This window comes from Pithys albifrons, chromosome 11 (genome assembly GCF_047495875.1).
Source record: "Pithys albifrons albifrons isolate INPA30051 chromosome 11, PitAlb_v1, whole genome shotgun sequence".
NCBI classification, from domain to species: Eukaryota; Metazoa; Chordata; class Aves; order Passeriformes; family Thamnophilidae; genus Pithys; species Pithys albifrons.
The window spans coordinates 9,703,730-9,724,756 of NC_092468.1; the positions used below are offsets into that span (position 1 = coordinate 9,703,730).

The 21,027-nt window shown below is 41.3% G+C and overlaps 1 protein-coding gene across 3 annotated transcripts in view; it reads right to left on the reverse strand.

Moving 5' to 3' along the window:
- The window catches only part of DOCK10 (dedicator of cytokinesis 10), a 120,037-nt gene extending 105,024 nt beyond the window's left edge, over positions 1 to 15,013 (reverse strand). For all 3 annotated transcript variants that reach the window (XM_071566073.1, XM_071566072.1, XM_071566071.1), the window contains exon 1: positions 14,714 to 15,013. In XM_071566073.1, coding sequence (XP_071422174.1) covers positions 14,714 to 14,878 — 165 coding nt within the window. In that variant the 5' untranslated portion in view covers positions 14,879 to 15,013. The remainder of the gene's footprint in view (positions 1 to 14,713) is intronic.
- Positions 15,014 to 21,027: the final 6,014 nt, after the last annotated feature.

Sequence of the window (21,027 nt, forward strand, 5' to 3'; positions counted from 1 at the left end):
GATTTCTGTGCCCTGTGTGAAAGGCTAGAGCACTCCCTCCAGCTGAACTGGTGGTGACAGGAGCCTTCCACAGGTTGTACATGACAGTTTCTTTGTGCCTTGCCACAGCAATTGCCTCATGGCTGGAGGGGTCTCGGGGGGGGGGGGGGGGGGGGGGGTCTCGGAGAAAGCCTTGGGAGTGCATTCTGGCAGCTCCCAGCCTGATCTCACACACAGCACTCAAGGGCCATTTCATCACCTCAACGTGGCCATATAAACATCCACAAGACCCTGCTGGTAATACCCACACTAAAAAGGCCATTTACTACCGCTTTGCTGATTTTACAGTTCCTATAGAATGTCTTGCTGTCCTCCTGTTTGGGAAGCAGGCTTGGCTGACCCAGAAGCAGCCCCTACATCCTCTGCAGCCTGGCCATGCTGCTCCCCCTGCACACACTGTCTCACTCTCTCTCTGCCACTGCAACATATCTATCAGCTCCCCCCGCAAGAACAGCAGCTTTCCACCTGCACCTGACACAAATATAATATCTTCCCTTGCCACAAGGCAAGGGAAGGGCCTTGGAGAACCTACTGGATGCAACCCCAAAGCCTCCAGCTGTGGCCACATGTTATTACTTACAGAACACCACGATCACAGCTCTCATGCTTGTGACTGTTCCTCCCCTACTACATCAGCCCTCTGGAGGCAGGAGCTGCAAGCGGAGCATGAAGAGCAGGGGCACTGGTACTGTGCCCTGGTGCTGCCAGCAGGTCCCCTGTGCAAGTGCCAGGGTCCCTGGGGCACAGTGGCACTGCATACTCGCAGAGCACAGCTGAGCGCAGCCACCACAGGCTGCTGTCCTGGAGAGCTTTGCATAGATTAGGTACAAATAGGACTGTGCTGTCCTTTAGGAAACAAAACACTGTTTGTGACATTAGCAATCAGGTTGGAAGAATAAGCTTTCCATTAGCAATGTTGTCCTGCTGTTGTGTATGCAAACAAAATATGCAATTACTTTAATTTCTTCTTTACTTTCATCCATTGCGAAATTTCAAACAAACATTACCCCTTTTGTTTTCATCTACATGGACTGGAATCAGCCCTTGATAACAACACACATGGTGGTGATGAAGGGCCATGAAAGGTGATTAAATAATTTAATCATCTTAATTTACACTATCTCCAGACACGTCAATGCAGCTGTGACTTTGGCTTCCAGTGCATGCTTTTCTGATTGCAATTTTAATCCTTGTTATCCATGTCTATGCTATGCTACAGAAATGATTTTTCTTTACCAAGAAAGACTCAGATCAGACATCTGGTTTATAGAGAATCCACGTTTTCACCCAATTTTTCAGCTGGAATAACTGAAGCAAAATGAGGTCAGGCAACTCACTCATTTTCTCAAGGTCACAATTAACATCTACAATGACATAATATTAATATAAAATACCCTGGAATTTTCTTCACTATTTTGGTTTTTTTAAACTACTAAAACATACTCCCCTCCATACACATGCATGCTGACTGTACAACAATTATTGTGTTAGATATCACAGATTTGTAACATGTATACAATCACAAATTCCTGTGAGCTCTCTTCTAGTGCCTGTGGGTACCTTAAGCAATTGAAAAAGCAACTCCATGTAATAATTCATCATCCAGATCATATAACTGAAAGCTAAATAATGGCATTTTGGAAGACAGAAAAAGCACATAAATTTAAAAAGCAGATAAGCAAGAATATTTTCTCATTTTAGCAACAAAAAAACTAGAGTGAAGTATAAAATCCTGCAAGTCATGAATTAAATTGTGTATGTGGAAAAGAGAAAAAACCAACTTGCATCCTTTTGACATTGCCCTTCTATTTCTGTTCTCCTGGAAAACAGAAAACAGAATAGCACAGTCAAATAGATGCTGCCAACATCTGAGATAGTATTTGTTACTCTGAAAAAACTTTCTTTAGACCCAGAGAACTGTTTCACCTTTCCATGCCTTTTAAAAAAATTCTCAATTAAAACCTGCTAATCCCAACTGAGACTTAGAAAAAACATGCAATTTTCAGTATTACCAAAATAAGAAGGTGGAAAACTCCATGAAAATACCAAAGTGCCAGAGGTTAGGGTCCCTGAGAGAGACCTAGTGTGTAAAAGTCATTAACACCAAATATAACCCAACTGTGGCAAAAAGCAGATATAATATAATCCATCAAGTTCTACTCCTTCAGTTATCCCAACCTGACAGCAAGGAATATCCAGTGGGCTGCTGAACACAGACATGGAACTGCACCAGATAATGCTCAATGCACAGCGACTGTAACCTGCAACAAATGCAAAGTCACGGGAACAGAGACAACTAAGGCCACATATTTGGTGTGTGGAAGACGCAAGTACCATCCTGTTTCAGTAGCAAGCAAAGGACCAAATGTTCACCTGGATGCCATGCTAAATTCCAGTTTATGTAAGCACAGTTGTAACATGTAGGATTTAACCCAGATTTCTGCCCCTCTGTGAGTCTACAGATGTTTAGGTAGAAGTACAGAACACATCAGCATAACAAGATTTCTCCTGATTACTCTTTCAGTTTGTACTCATGCAGGTTCTCAACCTGAGATGGCATCAACATATTTACTAGTTCTCAAAGACTTGTCTCTCATGAGCTTTTTTCAGTCATTCTTCAAATATATACATTTTGTAGCAAGGTAATCCAGTTTTAGTATTCATTCTGTAATTTTTTTCCCCACAAACTTGCCCCCCATTAGATTAATTTGATGATTCCTACCTCATCTTCTCTCAATGTTGAGAGAAAAAACTGCCAGCAAAGTTTGCATGCCTCGGACCATTGTTGATTTTTATGGCTTTCATTATATACCTTCAGTTATTTTTCAGGCCACTCCAGACCCAGTCTTTATGTACACATGTAGTCATGGACTAATTTTGTTGATTTTCCTCACCCGTCTGTGTAATTTTCCAATTCCAGTAAGTCTGTTTTGAATTGTATGAGGTATTAAAGCCAGCCCAAGAAGTTGCTATGGAACTCTTCTATCCAAGAACAGATCAAAAAGCAAAATTTATTTATGATCTCTCAGTGAGCTGGAAAACAGGACCAAAACTATGTCATTCTTAACACAGTGAAACTGCTCTAAGCTTCCAGGTTCCAGTCTCTGCAAGGCAGAGAGCTGAATCATAATAATCCTCTTCTTTTGCCTTCTCTGATGATTTTCTCTGAAGGGATGAGTCTTAGTCAGTGTTTCTCCCCATTCCCACATCTTGCTCTTTGTATCCAACACACAAAGAGAATTGTTTGCACCTTCACTCTGGCCTTATTACCAACTTTAAATTGGTCACTGACAACCTGACTCTGTAACCAAGATGTCTTTTTTTAATTTGGAAATTCTGGGGATTTTTTTAAAGATGGACATTCTGGAAAGTCAAAAAAATTCCCTTCTTACTGCAGAAACAGCTGGAACATCCCGACTTTTATTTCTAGTAAGTGCCACTTGAGCTGGAAACAAAAGAATTGGTTAGGAAATCAGAAACTAAGAGGCCAACTTCTGATTTCCTACAAATACACACTATAGCCAGGCATAAACAAGTGCCAGGAAAGGATGTGGATGGGAAATAAAGCAGAGTTTGCTGCAGTTCCTCCTCACTCAGCTTCTTGTTCTGCCTGAAACACTGCAGACATGGCCTGACTCAAGGAACAAATCCTTTTTTGAAAATATTTCCAAGAAATACGATTGTCTTTTGAATGCAGTTTACAAAAAGCAATGTTTAGCCATCAATTCATATTCTTTCTTCAGGCTCATGTAACTTAAAATTGCCTTTGAGATTGCTTAAGAAAGGAAAATTGGCAAGCACTTAGCATGTACAAAAGCTTTTGGCAGCTTAATACTGTGTAAAGAAACTTCTCAGTGGGAGCTGGTACAAACTTTTATGTCAATTCATATCTCAAACATTTCATTTGGGCAGGTCCACTTCAAGCATTCTTAAAGAATTGGCTTTTTTATACAGTGAAAACATTTCAGAATTACGTTTTATTAACTGATATTTACAGTTTCAGTTAGATTTAGAGAGGAAGGGCAAAAATACACTGGTACAATTCCAGTTTTGGATTTTTATAAAAAGCGGAATTAAGCACGCGTCAGGAAACAGTTATATTATTTCCAAACAGTTTTCCAGTTCAAACTGTGTTCATGAGTTTTCCCTATACTTCCATATATTCTGTTAAAATATTTTGCATTTACACACGAGTTTGAGGAATGAGCATGTTATCTGTCAGAGCTGCTTGGTCAGAGGGATTCTGAACAAAAGCAGGTGACAGATGCACAAACACTCCAGTCACGAGTCCTTCCCCAGCTGACATCTTTGCTACACTGTCAGCACAAACAAAATCAGGTGCTACAAGGGGCAAATGGTCGTCATGAAGAACCAGACGCATCATGAACAACAAAGCATTTTGTGTATCTAGAACAGTGGAAAATAAGTCCATTAAAAGTCTGCAAAGAAACAGAATGTTTCCTGCTGGATGTACCAGATTCAGGGTTAGGATTGCTTTCCCTGTATCTCTGACACATCTGATGCTCACACTCATCTAGAGGATGTGCTGTGGAGCACATGTCCAACACCTGGGATCAGACAGCCCACGAGGGACTTGGTTTCTTTCATAACAGGCCAGTTAAAACATAAAAGGAGACCCAACTGGGTTGAAAGGCCAAGGAAACTGGACAAGCCTGGCAACAAACAACCCATTAGGTAACTGCTTAGATCACTGCTTCTCTATAAGGATTGTGCTCTTGCTTGAAACCAAGGAGCTAAAGGTGTTCCATAGCTAGAGGGACTCGAACACTGCAAAAGCCAAAACCACCGGGAATGAGCTGAGTCAGGCACAAGTGCCAGCTGGCAGGTGGGGAAGCCAAACAGGCACCTGGATCCTCTGTGCCTGGCAGCTTCTTCTAGGGAGCTCTAGGGAGATGAGAAAAGGCTCCTCAAGCACATGGGAGAAGGGGTTAAAGACAGGAAAAGGACTACGACACTGAAAAGAAAGAAGTACAGATCAGAAGTGTGAGAACTTTATTCTTTATCTTCAAGCCACAAGTATCCAAAAATAAGAAATAACAGGCCAAATTCCAAGATAAGTTTCTCTCAAGAATTGCTCCTCTGCAATCCCATTAAGATCAGATCTCCTATAGAGATAGCTGCAATGAATGTTTGCGCATAATTTACTAATAGGAGAAACATCTCAAAGACGACAGTGGAGTATCTGATTCCAGGAATCCACATTTAAGTAATTAATCTCTTTACTGTTAAGGCTTACCCTCTGAAAGAGCTAATTTTAGCACATGAGTCACAACCTGTGGAAAACATCAAGGTAACACCAAACCCTTTCTGAGAGGCCAATGAAAGTTATGAGCGATTGGTGGCAGGATGTTGAACTCCCAATATCCCAGGTTCAGAGCTAACCACTGACTGATCCAGCAAGGCCACACACATTTTCCACTCTAACTTCATGATCTCTTTTGGGAAGAGAAGCATGCAAGCAGCAGAGAATTATTCCTTCTGATCCGTTTTACTGCATCAAGTCAAAACCTTATTCTGCTGTATTTGCACACATTTAACTGAGAACTGACTCTGGCTGTCTCATATTCCAGCAAGTATCAATACTAATGAAAAGAAAATGAGCACAGCAGCTGACAGATGAGAAGTGAGGAAAAACAAACACCAAAGGCACGAAGTATCCAATTCATTTGGTTCCATACACTGTGTTCAGAGTGATCCCTAAGGCAGAAAGAAGTCCAGCAAACATTACAATGGCTATTTTTCATTGAAAACCACACACAGAGAATCTATTATTTTTTAAACTAACCACAAATTGGCAATAATTATTAACAGACTGCAATTGAAGAAGTAAGATACTGCACACAACTTCTTTCTGCTTAAACAGAAAATAGCATTTTGTTCTGAAGAGGCACCAAATTAGCAGAATGAAAAAAGTGTATTTCTATAGAAAATCTTTACTTACAGAATTTAAAATAAGAGTCCTAGCAAAACTGAAATAATTGAGCCCCACAAGAATGACAGAATCAGTTTCTTTCTGACTGCAAGTGTGTGCTTATATGTAGAGCTACCACATCTCAGCGTAGATCAGGGCCCATGGTCCGAGCCAGCTTCAGCTGGATTAGACTTGGAATAGTGCCCCGAGATGATGTCAGACCTTTGCCACCCAAAACATCCTGAAGTATTCATGTGACATGCTATTTGGTGCTGAATCCTAATCCTTTCCCTACCACAGTATTTCTCACTCCAATCACTTATTCAAGCTGGAAGCCTTAATTATTCAAGGAAGTGATTCAGAAAAATGAAAGACCAAGGACTGCTCTTGTATTTCCTAGACAGTCCATTTTCCTTCATCTCCCTTAGCTCCAAACACTCTGAAGATAACACACCTGTTCGGCAATCCTGACACTACAGTACTACAGTGAAGAGTTCAGTTACTTCAGAACTGCCAGTCAGTACTAGCTGACAGACTCAGGCTGAAGACTTAGAAATTAAATCCTGTGTTTGTCCCATTCCTCTTAAACTACAGGAGGTATCACAAGCTGGAACTAGTCTGTGTTCACCCCCACAATGACAGTAGTCATGTGATAGTCATGAAGTGGTGCTGCCTTTCATCAAAACCTTGTACAACTGAGGAAATGTAACCTAGAAGTCAGAATCTCTTCAGAGGTGGCAATCCCCCTGAGATGAACAGGAAAAAATTAGAACACCAAAGCTCCTTACAGCATGTTTTACAGCACACAGTTAATCACACTTCAGTTTGCACTGCAGATGTACTCACAGTATCTACTCCTCAGTTCAGCTTTCTGCCACAGCTGATGGTGGAATGGTTCAGCAGCTGCTGTGAATTGAAATTACTCCTGTTGCCACGTGACATTGTTTTGCTGCCCAGTGTTTACTGGAGTGGTTATGGAGCAACAAAGGCTTTTCACATATATAAAAACCAAATAATTCTGATAAATGGAAGAATATCAGCCACGGACATAAAGTCTCAGAATGTATTTCTGTCTCTCATAAGCAACGAAACTTTGCATAAGGCTTTTGTTTGAAATGTGCTAAACTGGAATTCTGACTTATTTAAACTAGGTTTAGAACAAATGCACTAAGACTGGTGTTGTATAGAAACCTCATGGATGTGAGAAATATCAGGAACAGTTCCATCACATTTCATTCAGATTCCTAATCTTCCTAGGCAGGGAACGGAGTGCATTTATGCTGAAGTCAAAGCAGAAGATAGTTTTCCACTTTGGGAAGGAAAAGTAGAAGAAGGGCAAGGAAAGACAGTGCAATATCATTTGGAAGAGGCATACTGAAGCTTTTGATAAGAACAAGGTGGGAGGAAAAAGTAACATCAGAATATCTTGATATGGCAACATAGAGCCGTGGTGGCTAGTCCTCAGAAATTGAGCATCTGACCAAAGTGTAAGAGTGGTGTGCCTAAATACTTTCGGATGAGAAGTAACTGCATTTTCCACTTGGCTTCTCTATTTCCCATCACTCAACTCTTCCTCTCTTATACACTCTTTGCTTTGACAGCTCTCCCTCCCCCTTCCTTTGCCTCTTCCAGCAGCTTTTACTTTGGCAGTACTTTTGGCTGGCCAGCATTCTCCAAGGGCCCCAGTCTCTTCATGGCTCCCTTCCTCACTCAGCATACCTCTTACAGGGCAGAGTTGTTTCCAAGCTAAATCAATATCCCCACGTTCATAGCCAAAGGCCTGAAATGGACTCTGGACTCAGCTATATGCATTTAAATCCAGTTCAGTGCTACTTGGAGGAGACTGCATTGACAATAGCATGGAAAAAAAAAAAGCCCAGCCTTGCTTTCACAGTGCTGCAGCCAGCAGCAAGTTAAGGCCAGTGAGAGGCAAGGGCTGAGCACTGGCACCAATATCATTTTCTGAAAGCATGAGGTTAATATACTGTACCTTTGTACTCCTGGAATCAGCTGCAACTCACCCTAATTCAGTTGAAGAGAACCAGTCTACCAGAGCCTGGGCCAAGGATATGTGTACACATTAAGATGACAAGTGCTGCTGCCCCCACGCTGCTGCTCACCCTCCCAGCCCGAGGCTCTCCAGCTGTCCCATGGCACAGGGCAGTGCTCCAGCTGTGGATACCTCCCAGGCACCCGCGTTGACAATGCAGTGCAAACACCCGAGGTGCGCTGGGGTGGGCACAAAGCACCACAGGTGGATTTCCGTACCCTTCTGGCTATACATACTGCCTGTGCTGCCACAACCAGCCTGCTGTGAGCTATGAACAGCAATGCCACTGCTGAAAGAGGTTATGCTCCTTGTAATGGAGCTTGAACAGCATGGGACAATCCTGCTTCTCAGCCAAGGCCCTGCAGCAGGTAGTACCACTGTTCCCAGTCCACTTCTGTAATTATTAACTATCAACCTAATCCACTCACATAGCCTGGTCAGCATTATCACTGGAGCATCCACACATCCCATTACCAAAACCTCACTGTGGGAAGGAAAAGACCAAATTATTTGAACCAATTAATGAGTCTTGAACTATTTGTGCAGACCAAGATGTGCATAAAATAGCAGAGAACTACTCTGAAAATAGACCTAAAGGCTGCTGGTCCCGAATATATACATATATATATTTTATATTTCTGTCCAACAATACATTGTCTACTGACTACTTGAAACAAAATACCTCTACTAAATTCTGTGTGAAATACATATCAAAGCATTTTCTTGATTTTTTCAGAACTTCAGAGATATTGTTGTGGGCATTTTAGATGGTTCATCTGCTGCTTAGCACGTGGTATTTAAATTGATGTTAGTATTTTAGTTATTACTCAGAGTTTATCTTCTTGTTGCAATTCATTCAGGTATTTATTATTGTGATGAACACAGGAAAGCAGACAAACAAATGCAGAATCTACGCTCATGGCTGATTTGCTGTCTAAGTGCACCTCTGGTACATAGCTCCAGGTTCCTACAACCATATCTTACTCAATCCAAAATCCCAGACTAGACAGATCATTGGGATTCTTTTCTTATCTCTTCTACCTTCCTCTGTAGGAAAATCCAAAGAGCAAAATGATCAAAGAAAATATGGAAAGCTTGCATTTGCTACAGCCCATCACACTTAAAGCCAAGCAGAACTGCAGAGCACTGAAGACAAAACTGGGACAAATCAACCATGTGTGTGCATAGTTTTGCTTATGTATGTGCTTACAACACAGAACACTGTGGCTGCAGTCGGCCAAATCCTGAAAAACCTGAAATGCTTTTTTTACTGCTTGTCTTGTGTCTGCATGTTTCTCTCTTTGCCTTCTCAGCTTAAATCTATTGCTGCTGCCTTCCTATAGGTCAATTTTCTTCTCTGGCAAGAAGCATTTTGAACACACACAGAGCTTAAACCATGATTTTTGTCAAATGCATAAATCACAAAGACTTCCCAAAGTACTCCCAAGGACTGTTATTTACAAAGACTCTTCTGTGCGTCTTTAATTTATACCTACTGTTTCAGGTATGCATTGCTTACAAATAAATGTCTTGCTTTTCTCTTTTCTTTTTTTTCCTTTAGAAAAAAAGAATAAATTGTTCTCATGTAGGAGGATGTTTTCATCACTCTATTGCTTTCACACTCTTCATAAGCTGTCATAAAAATTTGGTTAACACATTCATAATAATCCTATTCCACATACTGTTGTACTACACACGTTGCTGCAACACTAATAGGAAGTGAAAGCAATATAAAACTGTTGCTCAGAGTAGTAGAGTCAGATGGAGAAGATTTGCCTCTGGGGGAAAAGGCCATTTTTATTGCCAGCTCTTTCTGAACCATATGCATACTTTAAATGTTCCTGCAACTCTGAAGAATGAAAACATACTCACTCCCCTCTCTATATGACACACTATACCCAGAGCCATAGCTGCTGTCTAAACTGGTAAACACCAAACTAAACCCAGCATCTTTCACAGAAACTGCCCCTCCTCTGGTGCTGTGCTGGTGCCAAGTCCCACTGACCCCACTGGAGCACAGGAGCTGAGGGGAAGGGCTGGAAATCACTGCAGTTACCCACAAGCCTGGTGGGCAGTGGGCATGGCATGCAAAGAAGTTGCAAAGGTAACAAGAACAGTGGCAAAAATGGCTCTGAAGCAGAACAGCATTTTGTGCGCCACTTACTACTTTTCCTCTTTCCACTCTGGTAATTATTATTTTATTCAAATATGGGCCTGTTTCTGTTCCTGCTGAGGTCAAGTGCTAAAGTGGAAGTTAGGGTCAAATAAAGCTACATATGTTTATTGTTGCTTAAAAACATATTACACAAAAAGCTTCTGACCAAGGAAAAAGATACGATTTTTTTTTTTGAACTTTAAAGCCCTTGGGTAGTCTGGCTTTGCAAAGACAATCTCTCCGCCAAGACAGAGCAGAAGGAGAACACCCTTCTCTTCACAGAACTAAGCCTCATGCTGGCCCCCCCAAAGGCACTGCAAGTCCTTTCCATTTGTGTATACAGGGACATATTCCCACCTAGAAAAACAGTAAGTCATGAGTCAGAGACCTTGCAATTCTTAAGGGTTGCCATCCATTGATAGCATGAGGAAATGAGTGCACTCAATTACTTCAACTAGAAGCAAAAAATTAACACAGATGCAACAAAATTTAAGGAACACCATTCTGGAGGTAAACTGTAGTACTAGATGAAGGAAAACTCTCAAAGCCACACTTCTGTTGTCTCTATTGCTTTTAAGCATAAAAAGCCATTTACAAACTAAGTGGCCTGGGTAGTAGCTTGGACAGCATTAATGAAGTGAATATTGTGTTGCTGCATTCAAATACGTCAGCTCACGTTACAGTATTTTATTCGAAGTGTAAAACATTTTTTGCATTTTTACTTAGTTTATTACCAAGGCCAGTAGGGGGGAAGGGTGGAGAGGAGGATTATATCCTCAAATACGCTTTTCTCTTATCACACAAATCTCAGCTGCCATAGGTCACAATAAATCACATGAAAAAAATAAAGAATGACTTACTAGATAAAGCTCAACTTCAAGTCACAAGTTCCAAACATAAATCATTCTGAATATTAATGCCTTCCCTTGAAAAACCAAATGGTTCCACATAACCCCATGTACTACATTTTCTTCCTTCAAGCATCTTCCCCTTCTCCTTTTTCTTGCAGAAACAGCATGCACAGTCATTTGCATTCACTCTAAAAGGGTTTTAATATCTCAAACCTCACCATCTCATGGACTGATTTTGAAAACCAACTCTTGCACACATGATCTTAAAGGTACAGAAAACAACAAAGGTCTATAAAATGCAGTCACTGAATAAATTGATTCAACTTGTGCACCATATGTTGTTATTCAGACACTTATTTTGTATATCTCTGGCAACTCCCAGGATTTCATTCAAGAGAAGATGACACACAATAGTAATTGTCAGAGAACTTTCAATTTTCTTTTCACAACATCTCTCCCAGTTCTGTGGATCCAGGCAAGACAGCCAAGATCTGAAACTGATGACTTACCTGTTTTGCCCAAGGGTAAAACCAGATTTCTAAACTAACAAACTGAAGAGGAAACTAAAATGTCTGTGAATAAAGACATCAATCCTCACTTTCTGCAAGGACCAGAATGTTAGAAATACCTGCTGTGATGCCTAAAGTTTTTATACAGTGATTAGTAGGTGGCCATTAAACAATAGCTGGAGGTTGTGTGTGGGACTTCTTCCTTTCTTTTCTTGTGAAGCGAACTCACACATCTGCTTGGAGTGCCACTGGCAAAACCACAATTCCTACAAGAATATCTTACAAAGGTGATTCTCTTCAATGACTAACAAATCATAATGGGGCACATGCATAGAGCTGTATATTCACTGTAAGCATTTTAGGGTAGACTTCTGTCCTCTCTGACTCAGGGTTGCTTTCTTCATCAAAGTAACACTGAGATGTTACTTTTGCTTCACATTACATGGGACAGGTGAACTTGCAAGAACACACAACAGAGCATGGTGACTTAAAAAGCTGTTGGAATAGAAGGCATAGTTTATCTCCTGAAATCAATACCAAATACTAACCCTCTGAACAGTGAGCATATAGCCAGTGGCACACAGGCTACAAAGAGGAAGACCATTTCATGTGAAAGCATGAAACGACAAAATGCCAGATCTTCATCTGACAGGAGCCAAATGCCGCTGGCAATCACACCCAGACCTGTCAGTGCATTTCAGGTATTCAGCATTTGGGGATTTTCTCCCCTCTCTTCTCTGGGCACTCCAATTACTCACTGCCCTCAGACATGAATACTCAGGAATCTCATTGGGATCAGTTTAGCTCCTGGCATCTGCACAATGCGCAGAGTGACACTGTGAACTAAACACTCTTTTGCTTGTCTACATAGCTGCCCCCACTGTATTATCCAAACATAAACCACGATGATCTACAACAGACCAAGGGGAAAAAACTATTCTATTAGGACCATAATGTGTTTTATAAGGCCTCCAGCCCTCTTTATCATGCTGCTGATTCAAGTAACATGAATTCAGGTGGAAACAGGACCATCCATTCTGCCACAAACTGCCCTGAAGCAGCACTTTTTTCTCAGCTCACTAAGTCTCCACATCATTACTAAGCCTAAGTGCAAAGTTGAAAGGTAAAATGCATTTAGATAGTAACATAATTAACCGTTTCAAGAAAAAAAAAAGGCAAGGTAATAATACACATCCTGAAGAGAAAGATATGTGAAGGAAGACCATTTTCCCCAAGTCATTCCCTGCCCAGCAGTCTTCCTTCCAAACACCTGCCTGTATTTACCCCAGCCTTATGACAGGACTGAACCATTGAAAATGATCCCACAAAGCTCCTGGGGAAGGGCAGCCTTTTGACGGGACAAACACCAGTGCATTAACCACTGCTAGAGAAAACATAAGCTACTGTTAGTACAATGAGTGTATGCATTTGAGGCCATGAGGGGATCCCTGAAAGTCCACATCCCGCATCAGGTAGCGGACCATCCTGACGAGCGTGCTTGTCCTTTGGGCATCCCCTACTCTGTAGGGTGGTGGGCAGCTTCCACAGCTCCCTTCGCACTGCTGGGTAAAGCCTCACTATCCTGAAAGCCCAGGGATCTTTGCTGTAGCTCTTGGAGCCCTGATCTCCAGGACTTACCACAAAAAGAACTGCAATTCAAGCTGCTGAAAACTGCTTCTGAGTATGGGAAGGCTGATACAGTGTTGCTGCCACAACACCCAAGACTACCCTTTTCTTCCATTACTGAAGCAAGTTGCACAGATGATCAATCCTCAGACATTTCTCACTTCATTATGCTTGAAATTACTAACAGGAAGGAGAGTTTTATTTGTTTAAATGCTGTTGAGGTCATTTACTTAGCCCTTAAGTGGAAAAAAAAACCAAACAAAAAAGGAAGTTTGTTGTATAGATACAGATGCTTTTAGAGCAAAAGGAGCTTAAACATTAGCCTCATGATGATGAAATCTATTCCTTTCCTCCTTATGACCATTAGGCTCCCCCATGCACTGGCTAATACTCTCAGCTGACACCTAAAGCATTGCTGAGAATGGGTCATTGCTACTATAGCTGTCATGACTGCACCGCACACCTCTCTATGGGCAGGAATGCTCTATCCAAAACAGCTGCTCAGGACAGCTATTAAATTCTCTAATGTTACCATCATCTCTTTCCAACTAAGTTACAGTCCTGTGTGAGAGTCAGGTATCACTTCACCAAAATACACTTTATATAGGAAAACCCCAAATCTCTACCACTTAAATGTGTCCTGACATACTGGAAAAATATTATTTTCAGTGTCTTGACAATTTTTTTATCAAGTGAGAGCCACAGAGTAACAAATCATTGCCACCTCAGACACAAACCACTCCAGGGTTCTGGAAATGCTCACCATATGTGCGTTTGGCACAGAAGAGCAGGAACGAAGCAGTAAGTGTATTCCTCATTCTGAAACAGCGATTTACAAAAAGGAACAACCCTGTCACTTATTCCTAATAAACTTATAGCGCTTATTATATTCCCATTACAAAATAAAAATAATCCAATTTAATTCAGAAAGAAAATGATGCTCAAAGACCGAGAGCCCCTCAAGCCTTCCTTCAATAAAGAACAGAGGCAACTCACTAAACCAGAAAGCAGCGATCCGGCAAACATTTTACTGCTGTAAACTGTTTGAAGCAAAGATATATGGGAGTTTATTTGCATATAACTTAATATAAATTCCAACTGCACCCTGGGTGCAAGCAAAGTTTTTTGTTGTCATTTTGTTTTGCTTGGATTTTGGGTTTGTTTTTGTTTTCATGATGAACAGACTTAGTAAATATTTCCTAAGCTGTCTGCTCTTTGGGATTCCAAGTCTGAGATAAAACATAACCACACTACCAGCTCCAGTGCTGCCTATCTCACAAACAACAGAAAAACCCACCAAAAATTAAATAATAGAATATTTACTTTACATAGATGTTATGTGCAACTCACAGTTTCACCTATAAAGAAACATTTCAGCAATGTTTGACAACAGATGCAGCAAATCTACAAGCAAACTAACCTACAGTGACAAATTGCCTGTCAGTGCTGTTTCTCTATGAATATACAGTTAAAGGAAAAAAAAATGAAAATCACGTAACATCTTTAATAATAATTCTGTCACCTCTCTCTCTTGATTAAAATATACCATACCATTATGATGAGAGTCCTGGGTCTGCTCATTTCATCATCACTATCCAGTGGCAGAATTTCATGTGACAACTCCTCTTGTCGTCGTCGCCTGCAGATATGTGGACAGTTCCTCTGTACCACAGAACGAAAGGCTTGGAGCAGAACAATGCTGGCAGCACAACCCATATCTGCATCCTGAAGCCTACAAAATAACTTCTATGTTTATGCTATGTTTGAAAAACAGTGGCTCCTTGTCCCTGAAAACAGCCTACAGTGCAGCTGCAGCCAGCTCACTCTCCAATCGCTTCCTTGAGCTCTGATCATCTGATCACAACCAAATAGCTTGGATGCAGACAGAGGAAAGATTTGATCCACTGAAACAGAAACACACGCAGTATTACGATGCTTTCCTCTCCCTCTCTCCCTCCTTCCCTCTCTGCTTCTGAATTCGCATGAGAAAATGTGCTCCCTCTCTTGTACAATCAGCTGCCTCCTCCAACTCCAGCTTCATGGAACTGAAAGTATTAAAATTCCCAGTTCAAAAGAGCCAGCTGTTCATTAAACACACACAGAGGCATCCATAACTGGCAGGATCAGTTTAAAGACCCTTTTAAAAAAGTCCTATGTAGCAAAATAGCAAATATCTGGAAAGTTATTAACTCTCATTATCAGCACTGCTCATTTCAAAATACTTTATCTAAGGGGATTTTACTACATACAGAAAAAAAAAAGAAAAAAAGAAAAACCCCAAGACATACTTAAGGTCACTGAGGGATGTGGACTGTAATTTTTTTTCACCATTTCTTGCAATTTTCTGAAGCGCAGTAAGTTCCTTTCAGCTGAATGTAACAAGTGCTAAAAGTGCACAAATCTGGTCTGCTTCACCCAGTTCATGCTAAACTAGCCGTGGCTCAATGGAACCAGCAGTGTGCAGCTCTGAAATGCCCCTCCACCACTGGGGTTGTTTTGTGTTCTCACATGCATGTGTCTTCTGCAGAGTAACACATTTTCACACCTACATGGGAGGCTTGTGTGGCAGAGGGTCTTTGCTGACAGGGTCTGACATTGAACCACACAGCAACAACCTTCCAGTAAGGGGAACAGGAAAGTGTTTTAGTGTGTTATCAATGCGGATCCAAGCTGGGAGAAGCTGCTGCCGGCAGCCAGAACTAACAGCTTGCCTCTCTGGCTCCTGCCTGACAAGTCATTCAAAAAGCAGGGAGGGATGCTCGGCAATCACATGGCTGACCTGGAAACACAGTAAGCGCTAATGGGAGACAGGGTAAGATAATAGCACAGGAAAGGAAGTTAGCACTAAAAATACCTACAGAAAATGGATTTCTCCTACACATTAGGAAAACTAAGAATTTCCAATAGGGTTTCCAGAGCAGCTGCTTTTAAGCTAATATGTATAACTTTATTACATGTGCACCCAGACCCATACTTACCTTGCATCAAAAGGTTTTGATTTCTAATAAAGGCCATGAGAGTTTTATCATCAATTCCCATGGTGGCATAAGGAAACTTATAATGTCTGCTAATGAGATATTTGTAAATAATACTCCACTTCACAATCTCAGTCAGGAACTGCACTAAAAACTTTTCATGGAGGTACTTTTTCCAGGCTTGATTAGAGTTTAATTGCTCAGCAATCTGGCAAAAGATAACATAACTCTAATTAAAGCATTTCCCAAAAAAGGTAAAGTCTTTAGATTTGTTCTTTAAAAGCAATAAGTACATTGTCATTATTTCTTTTGAGCAAACTGCTTTGTGTGCATATGGAAAATAGCAGCACTGGCAGGCACTGCACAAAATGACCCAGAACCCTGCCCCTGTACCTATCCAGCTGTTCCTCCTCAGATCACACTGGGCAGAGACTCCACACACTTGCGTGATGCACCTGCCTCTCCACCAGACCCTGCAGAGGTGGCCTCTTGTTAGCTGACTTGTTAGTTTACCTTTCCTAATGTGATTACAAGAGCACAGTGGCACAGCTGGGTAATTTCTGCACCAAATCAGCCACTCCGATGATGCTTCTGGTATTGTTTATGTTTTCATCAGCCTCCTGCCTACTCCAGAACGGCGACTGACACCTTGGTCACACAAAAGATGCACTTGGCAGCTGGAAGACCTCCATTCCTACTCCAATTCCAGCAGCAGCAATACTATCCTGGGTAACATCTGTTGCTGGCTATTATGGTAACTGCTCTGCTACCTTGGGGGCTGCTAACACATCTCCCATCTGTACAGCATCTTCTCCTGCTCACCAGAGCTCAGCTGGGAGACTTGGCAGGGATTTTTATGAAATTTGGTTTCCATAGCACAGTCCAACACATGTGCACGCACTTGTGTATGGATAGCACCCTAGGGCTCGACCCAGAGCTTCACTTTGTTCTCAGTGAAAAAATGCCATTCATTCCAGTGGTCTTGAGATAAAACTATTGTCTGCCAGTGGCTCAAGCGACTTCATTACAATTATGTGTGGATTAAGCTATTATTAGATACAATTACAAATGACACAATCTTGGCATTTCGTCTCTTCTGAGAGAAAAATGACACAGGCCGAAAGTAAGTAAACTATCAAGCCAAAGCCAGCTAAAAGTAGCCTCCAGCTCTTGATCAAAATTCAAGAACTGAAAAACAGCTAATGTACAGGGGAAAAGAAACCAATGAAGAGCTAAAAAACCCCTTCTGTTTTAAGGAAACCTCACAGAGGCATAAGCTATCACTGGAAAAGAAATGAGATACTCCCAGACCACTAAAAATGCCTGGACACACACAGAGTATCAACAGCTTTGTTTTACAAAGGTAAGGATCTCATTAGCATATGTTATGCTTATACACCAACTATCAACAGTGTTAGTTACTCTTGCAGTGAAGCATCAAGCACTATTTTGTGTTAATTAGCACTTTAATCCAGAAACAAAATTCAGTGAAACCCCCTGGGAAGAAAAATACTCCTTTGTGCAAGCAACTCCTTAATTCCCCATTACTAAGACTTTGGCAGCAATGCCAGACTAAGGAATATCCACACAGGAAGCCTTCCACTGTCTACTCTCACTCCATTCTTAGCCACCATCATTTTGGCTGAGCTAAGCAGTCATGTAATACCAGCATGATGGTTTATCAATGAAGGAAAAAAGAAAAAAAATAGATAGGCAAGACGATTGTTTTAACACAGAGGAGTTCAGTGCCCCAGTCCTTGGCAACTGCAAGGGCTGTTCTGTGTAGCAGCAGAGCTGTGTAGAACAGAAGTGGGTCACCCCTGCAATGTCTTATAAAGTCCATAATAAGAAACAGAGTTCAAAGGCATCTGAATGCTCCAGCTAACAGCTGTCCATCACCCAGTCTCAGCTTCAACACATAAGAGATCCTAGCTCTGTAAAAGGGCAACCAGGGCCTGAAGAGGTAAACTCACTCTAGCAGGAAGTCTGCAGCAGAGAGTAAACTTCTTCTCTTCCAAGCACTGGGTTATTTCTCTTCTGCAATATTCCTGTATTTCTCTTCCTGCAGGCTGCAAGACTTTCTAAAGATGCTACCAAAGGTTTTCTTACGCACCTATTTCATACCTCATTATCACACCACACTAAAAGTTGTTTTCCTTTCTACAGCTTCCATTAGTTTTCCATTCTCTTTGTGGCATTTGAATTCTTGTGATCTGAATAAACAGGATACAACCTACTGGTATTTTGGTCTTCAGCTGAGGACTTTAAACAGGAAGGGAGAAAGGCAGCTCTTGGAAGAGATCCTTTAAGCAGAGAACGACTTTCCAAATTAAACACTGATCCTTTCTTAAAACCCCAAAGGAGGCTGCATTCTTCTCAAGCAAGGTGGACAACTGCAGGTTAGAGGAACCCTTTGCCAAGACACCTCTAAGCTGTCATGAGGACGTGCACCATTTTGTTTGGGTTGTTCGGTTGGGTTTTTTTATCCGCTGGAAACCAAGCCCTCCCCTCCAAGATGTGTTTGCACGACACATACTGAGAAGCTACACAGAAGCTGTTGTAGTGTGATAATCCTAAACTAGTAATGACACAGGTGAGCACAGGAGCCATTCACATAAACAGGAACACCCCTGGAACTGCTTACAACAGTATATTTAGTTTGGCTCACAAAAGCCTCAAGCCATTAACAGGAACTAAAGACACCAGAGCAGTACAAATAACAAGAACCCGGCTGTTACAGGAGATAAGGCTCATGCCACCATTACAAGTTATGAAAGGATGTCCACATACCCTGCTGAGCAAGGTACTCATTGGTGTAAAGCATGAAATCCACCTTCAAGGAGTTGTCCTGTAATCTCTTCCAATGGGCCTCAAACCTTTCACATCCAGCCCAGTGACCTGCAAGAGGCTGTGCAGTGCTAGGCTGAACCACTGGCACCATATGTTTTGAGGGGCAGAAAAACCCATAAAGGTATCTTGAAAGCATACATGGGGACCTGCATTTATTTCAAAGAAAGCATATGCACTCACAGGTGCTAAAGGCCAAAAGTGGCATCTGTGCCTTCCACTCACAACACACCCTCCTGCACTCATTTCAAAACATGCCTGCATTGTATTTCAAAGTGTAGCTGCAAAACGGTTACATATCAGAAATACTGAGGTCTCAAACAGCAGAGGTGACTAAAAGCAGCAGTACACAGCTCTATTTCTTTAGTTTCTACCAGCTTCTCCCTGGTGACCTGGGAAAGCAGGTCTTTACTTCAGTAACTGGTCAGCACAACTCCTGAATTGACACACAGCTTTTTCATCTTTAAACTCTTGTTTCCTTCTCACAAAGCTGTCCTTGACCAATACAAAAGATTCCTAACATAGTAAGTAACAGTCAGTCAAAACTCAAAAATGAGAGTATATGGTTACAACTATATGAGAGGTTCTTGAATATTCAGCCACTTCATTTCTCTCCATCGTACCTTCCAGCACAGGAGAAACAACCCCAGCACTGCCACAATCGCTGCAATATCACCTGGCTGCAGAGCGCACTGGGCTGCAGAAAGTAGGTGTTTGGCACCCTCTAGGGAGTAGCACATGAAAGACCAATTCACAGCTGCTGATCCTGACTTTACCTGCTGAAAATGGAAACCACCACATACAGATATGGGAGGAAAAAAAAGTCAGATAACCACAGAAATAGGCTCCCCATGACTGCATGTGCCAATATTGCTGTCTGATGGAAAGTATTATACAGAAGTTGTATGAAGGACTCAATTACTACCATACTGTATTTGGCCAAAATACAAAGATTTCCCCCGTTAGATCCCACAGCAGTTTATTCATGGAATCAAAAAATTGCAACAATTTGAAAAAAAACCCAAAAAACCAGAAACAAAGTGATAAAAAAGACTAACTTAAGGATTTCCAACAGGCTAATAACAGAAGCTGGCCTAGAACTCCACATCTCTGAGGCTAAATACCTAAAGGGGTTTCTCAGAATATTCTATTTACAAAAGAAGTGAAATGAATTTATAACTTGAATGCAAGTAGCTTTACATTCTTATTTCTAACTCAGGTGAAGCACTCTGTTGATTTTCAAGTAATTCCTCACTTTGACAGGTAGTTTTCTACAATTTCAACCTCTGTGAGATGAAAGGGATTAGTCTTAGATTAAATTAAATGGGAAAACTGCAGTCCACAGACAGTGTCAGAAACCTCCTTTTTTCAATGCATTTCAGTGGCTTCTGGATCTAGCACAGAATATTCCAAAGAGCAGCTAAGAGCATTGTTGTGGTTTCCTTAAACATGAACCAGGAAAAGTAAACATTTGACTTCAAACCAGGAAAAATAGCTACTTAACTTACAAAGCAAATGTTTGTTTGCTTTAAAAAAGAAATTTTATTATCCCATAAATCTAGTCAATTAGATGGAACTACCAAAATTCATCCTTTTTTTCTGGAACATGGATAAATAAAAACAAAATATATTAAGATAAACTCTGTGAAGAATTTTCACCATAAATTACAATTCTGGCTGAGCTCACATTTTTGAAGCAAAGACTTTACAAATAAGCCACAGCACAAGAAACAGCCACCACCCTACTGGTTCCCAAAAAGAACTGCGAGCAAATTATTACTTTCTTTCAGAAAGATCCACACTCATCTAGCACACAGCCCCTCAAACAGCATTATCAGCAGCTGATCCTGGTTCCAGGGGACTTCCATTTCACTGACCCAGTGGAAGAGAGCCTGAAAACCAAAACTGGCATAGAGAAAAAAAAACTAGCAAAGTTTTAATAGAAAGATGTGGGTTTAGATGAGGTGCCGTTTGTGCAGTAAGCAGTCTGAACAGCTCAGTGGTTTATTAAACTACCACTTCAAAATATAATCAACAGCCTAG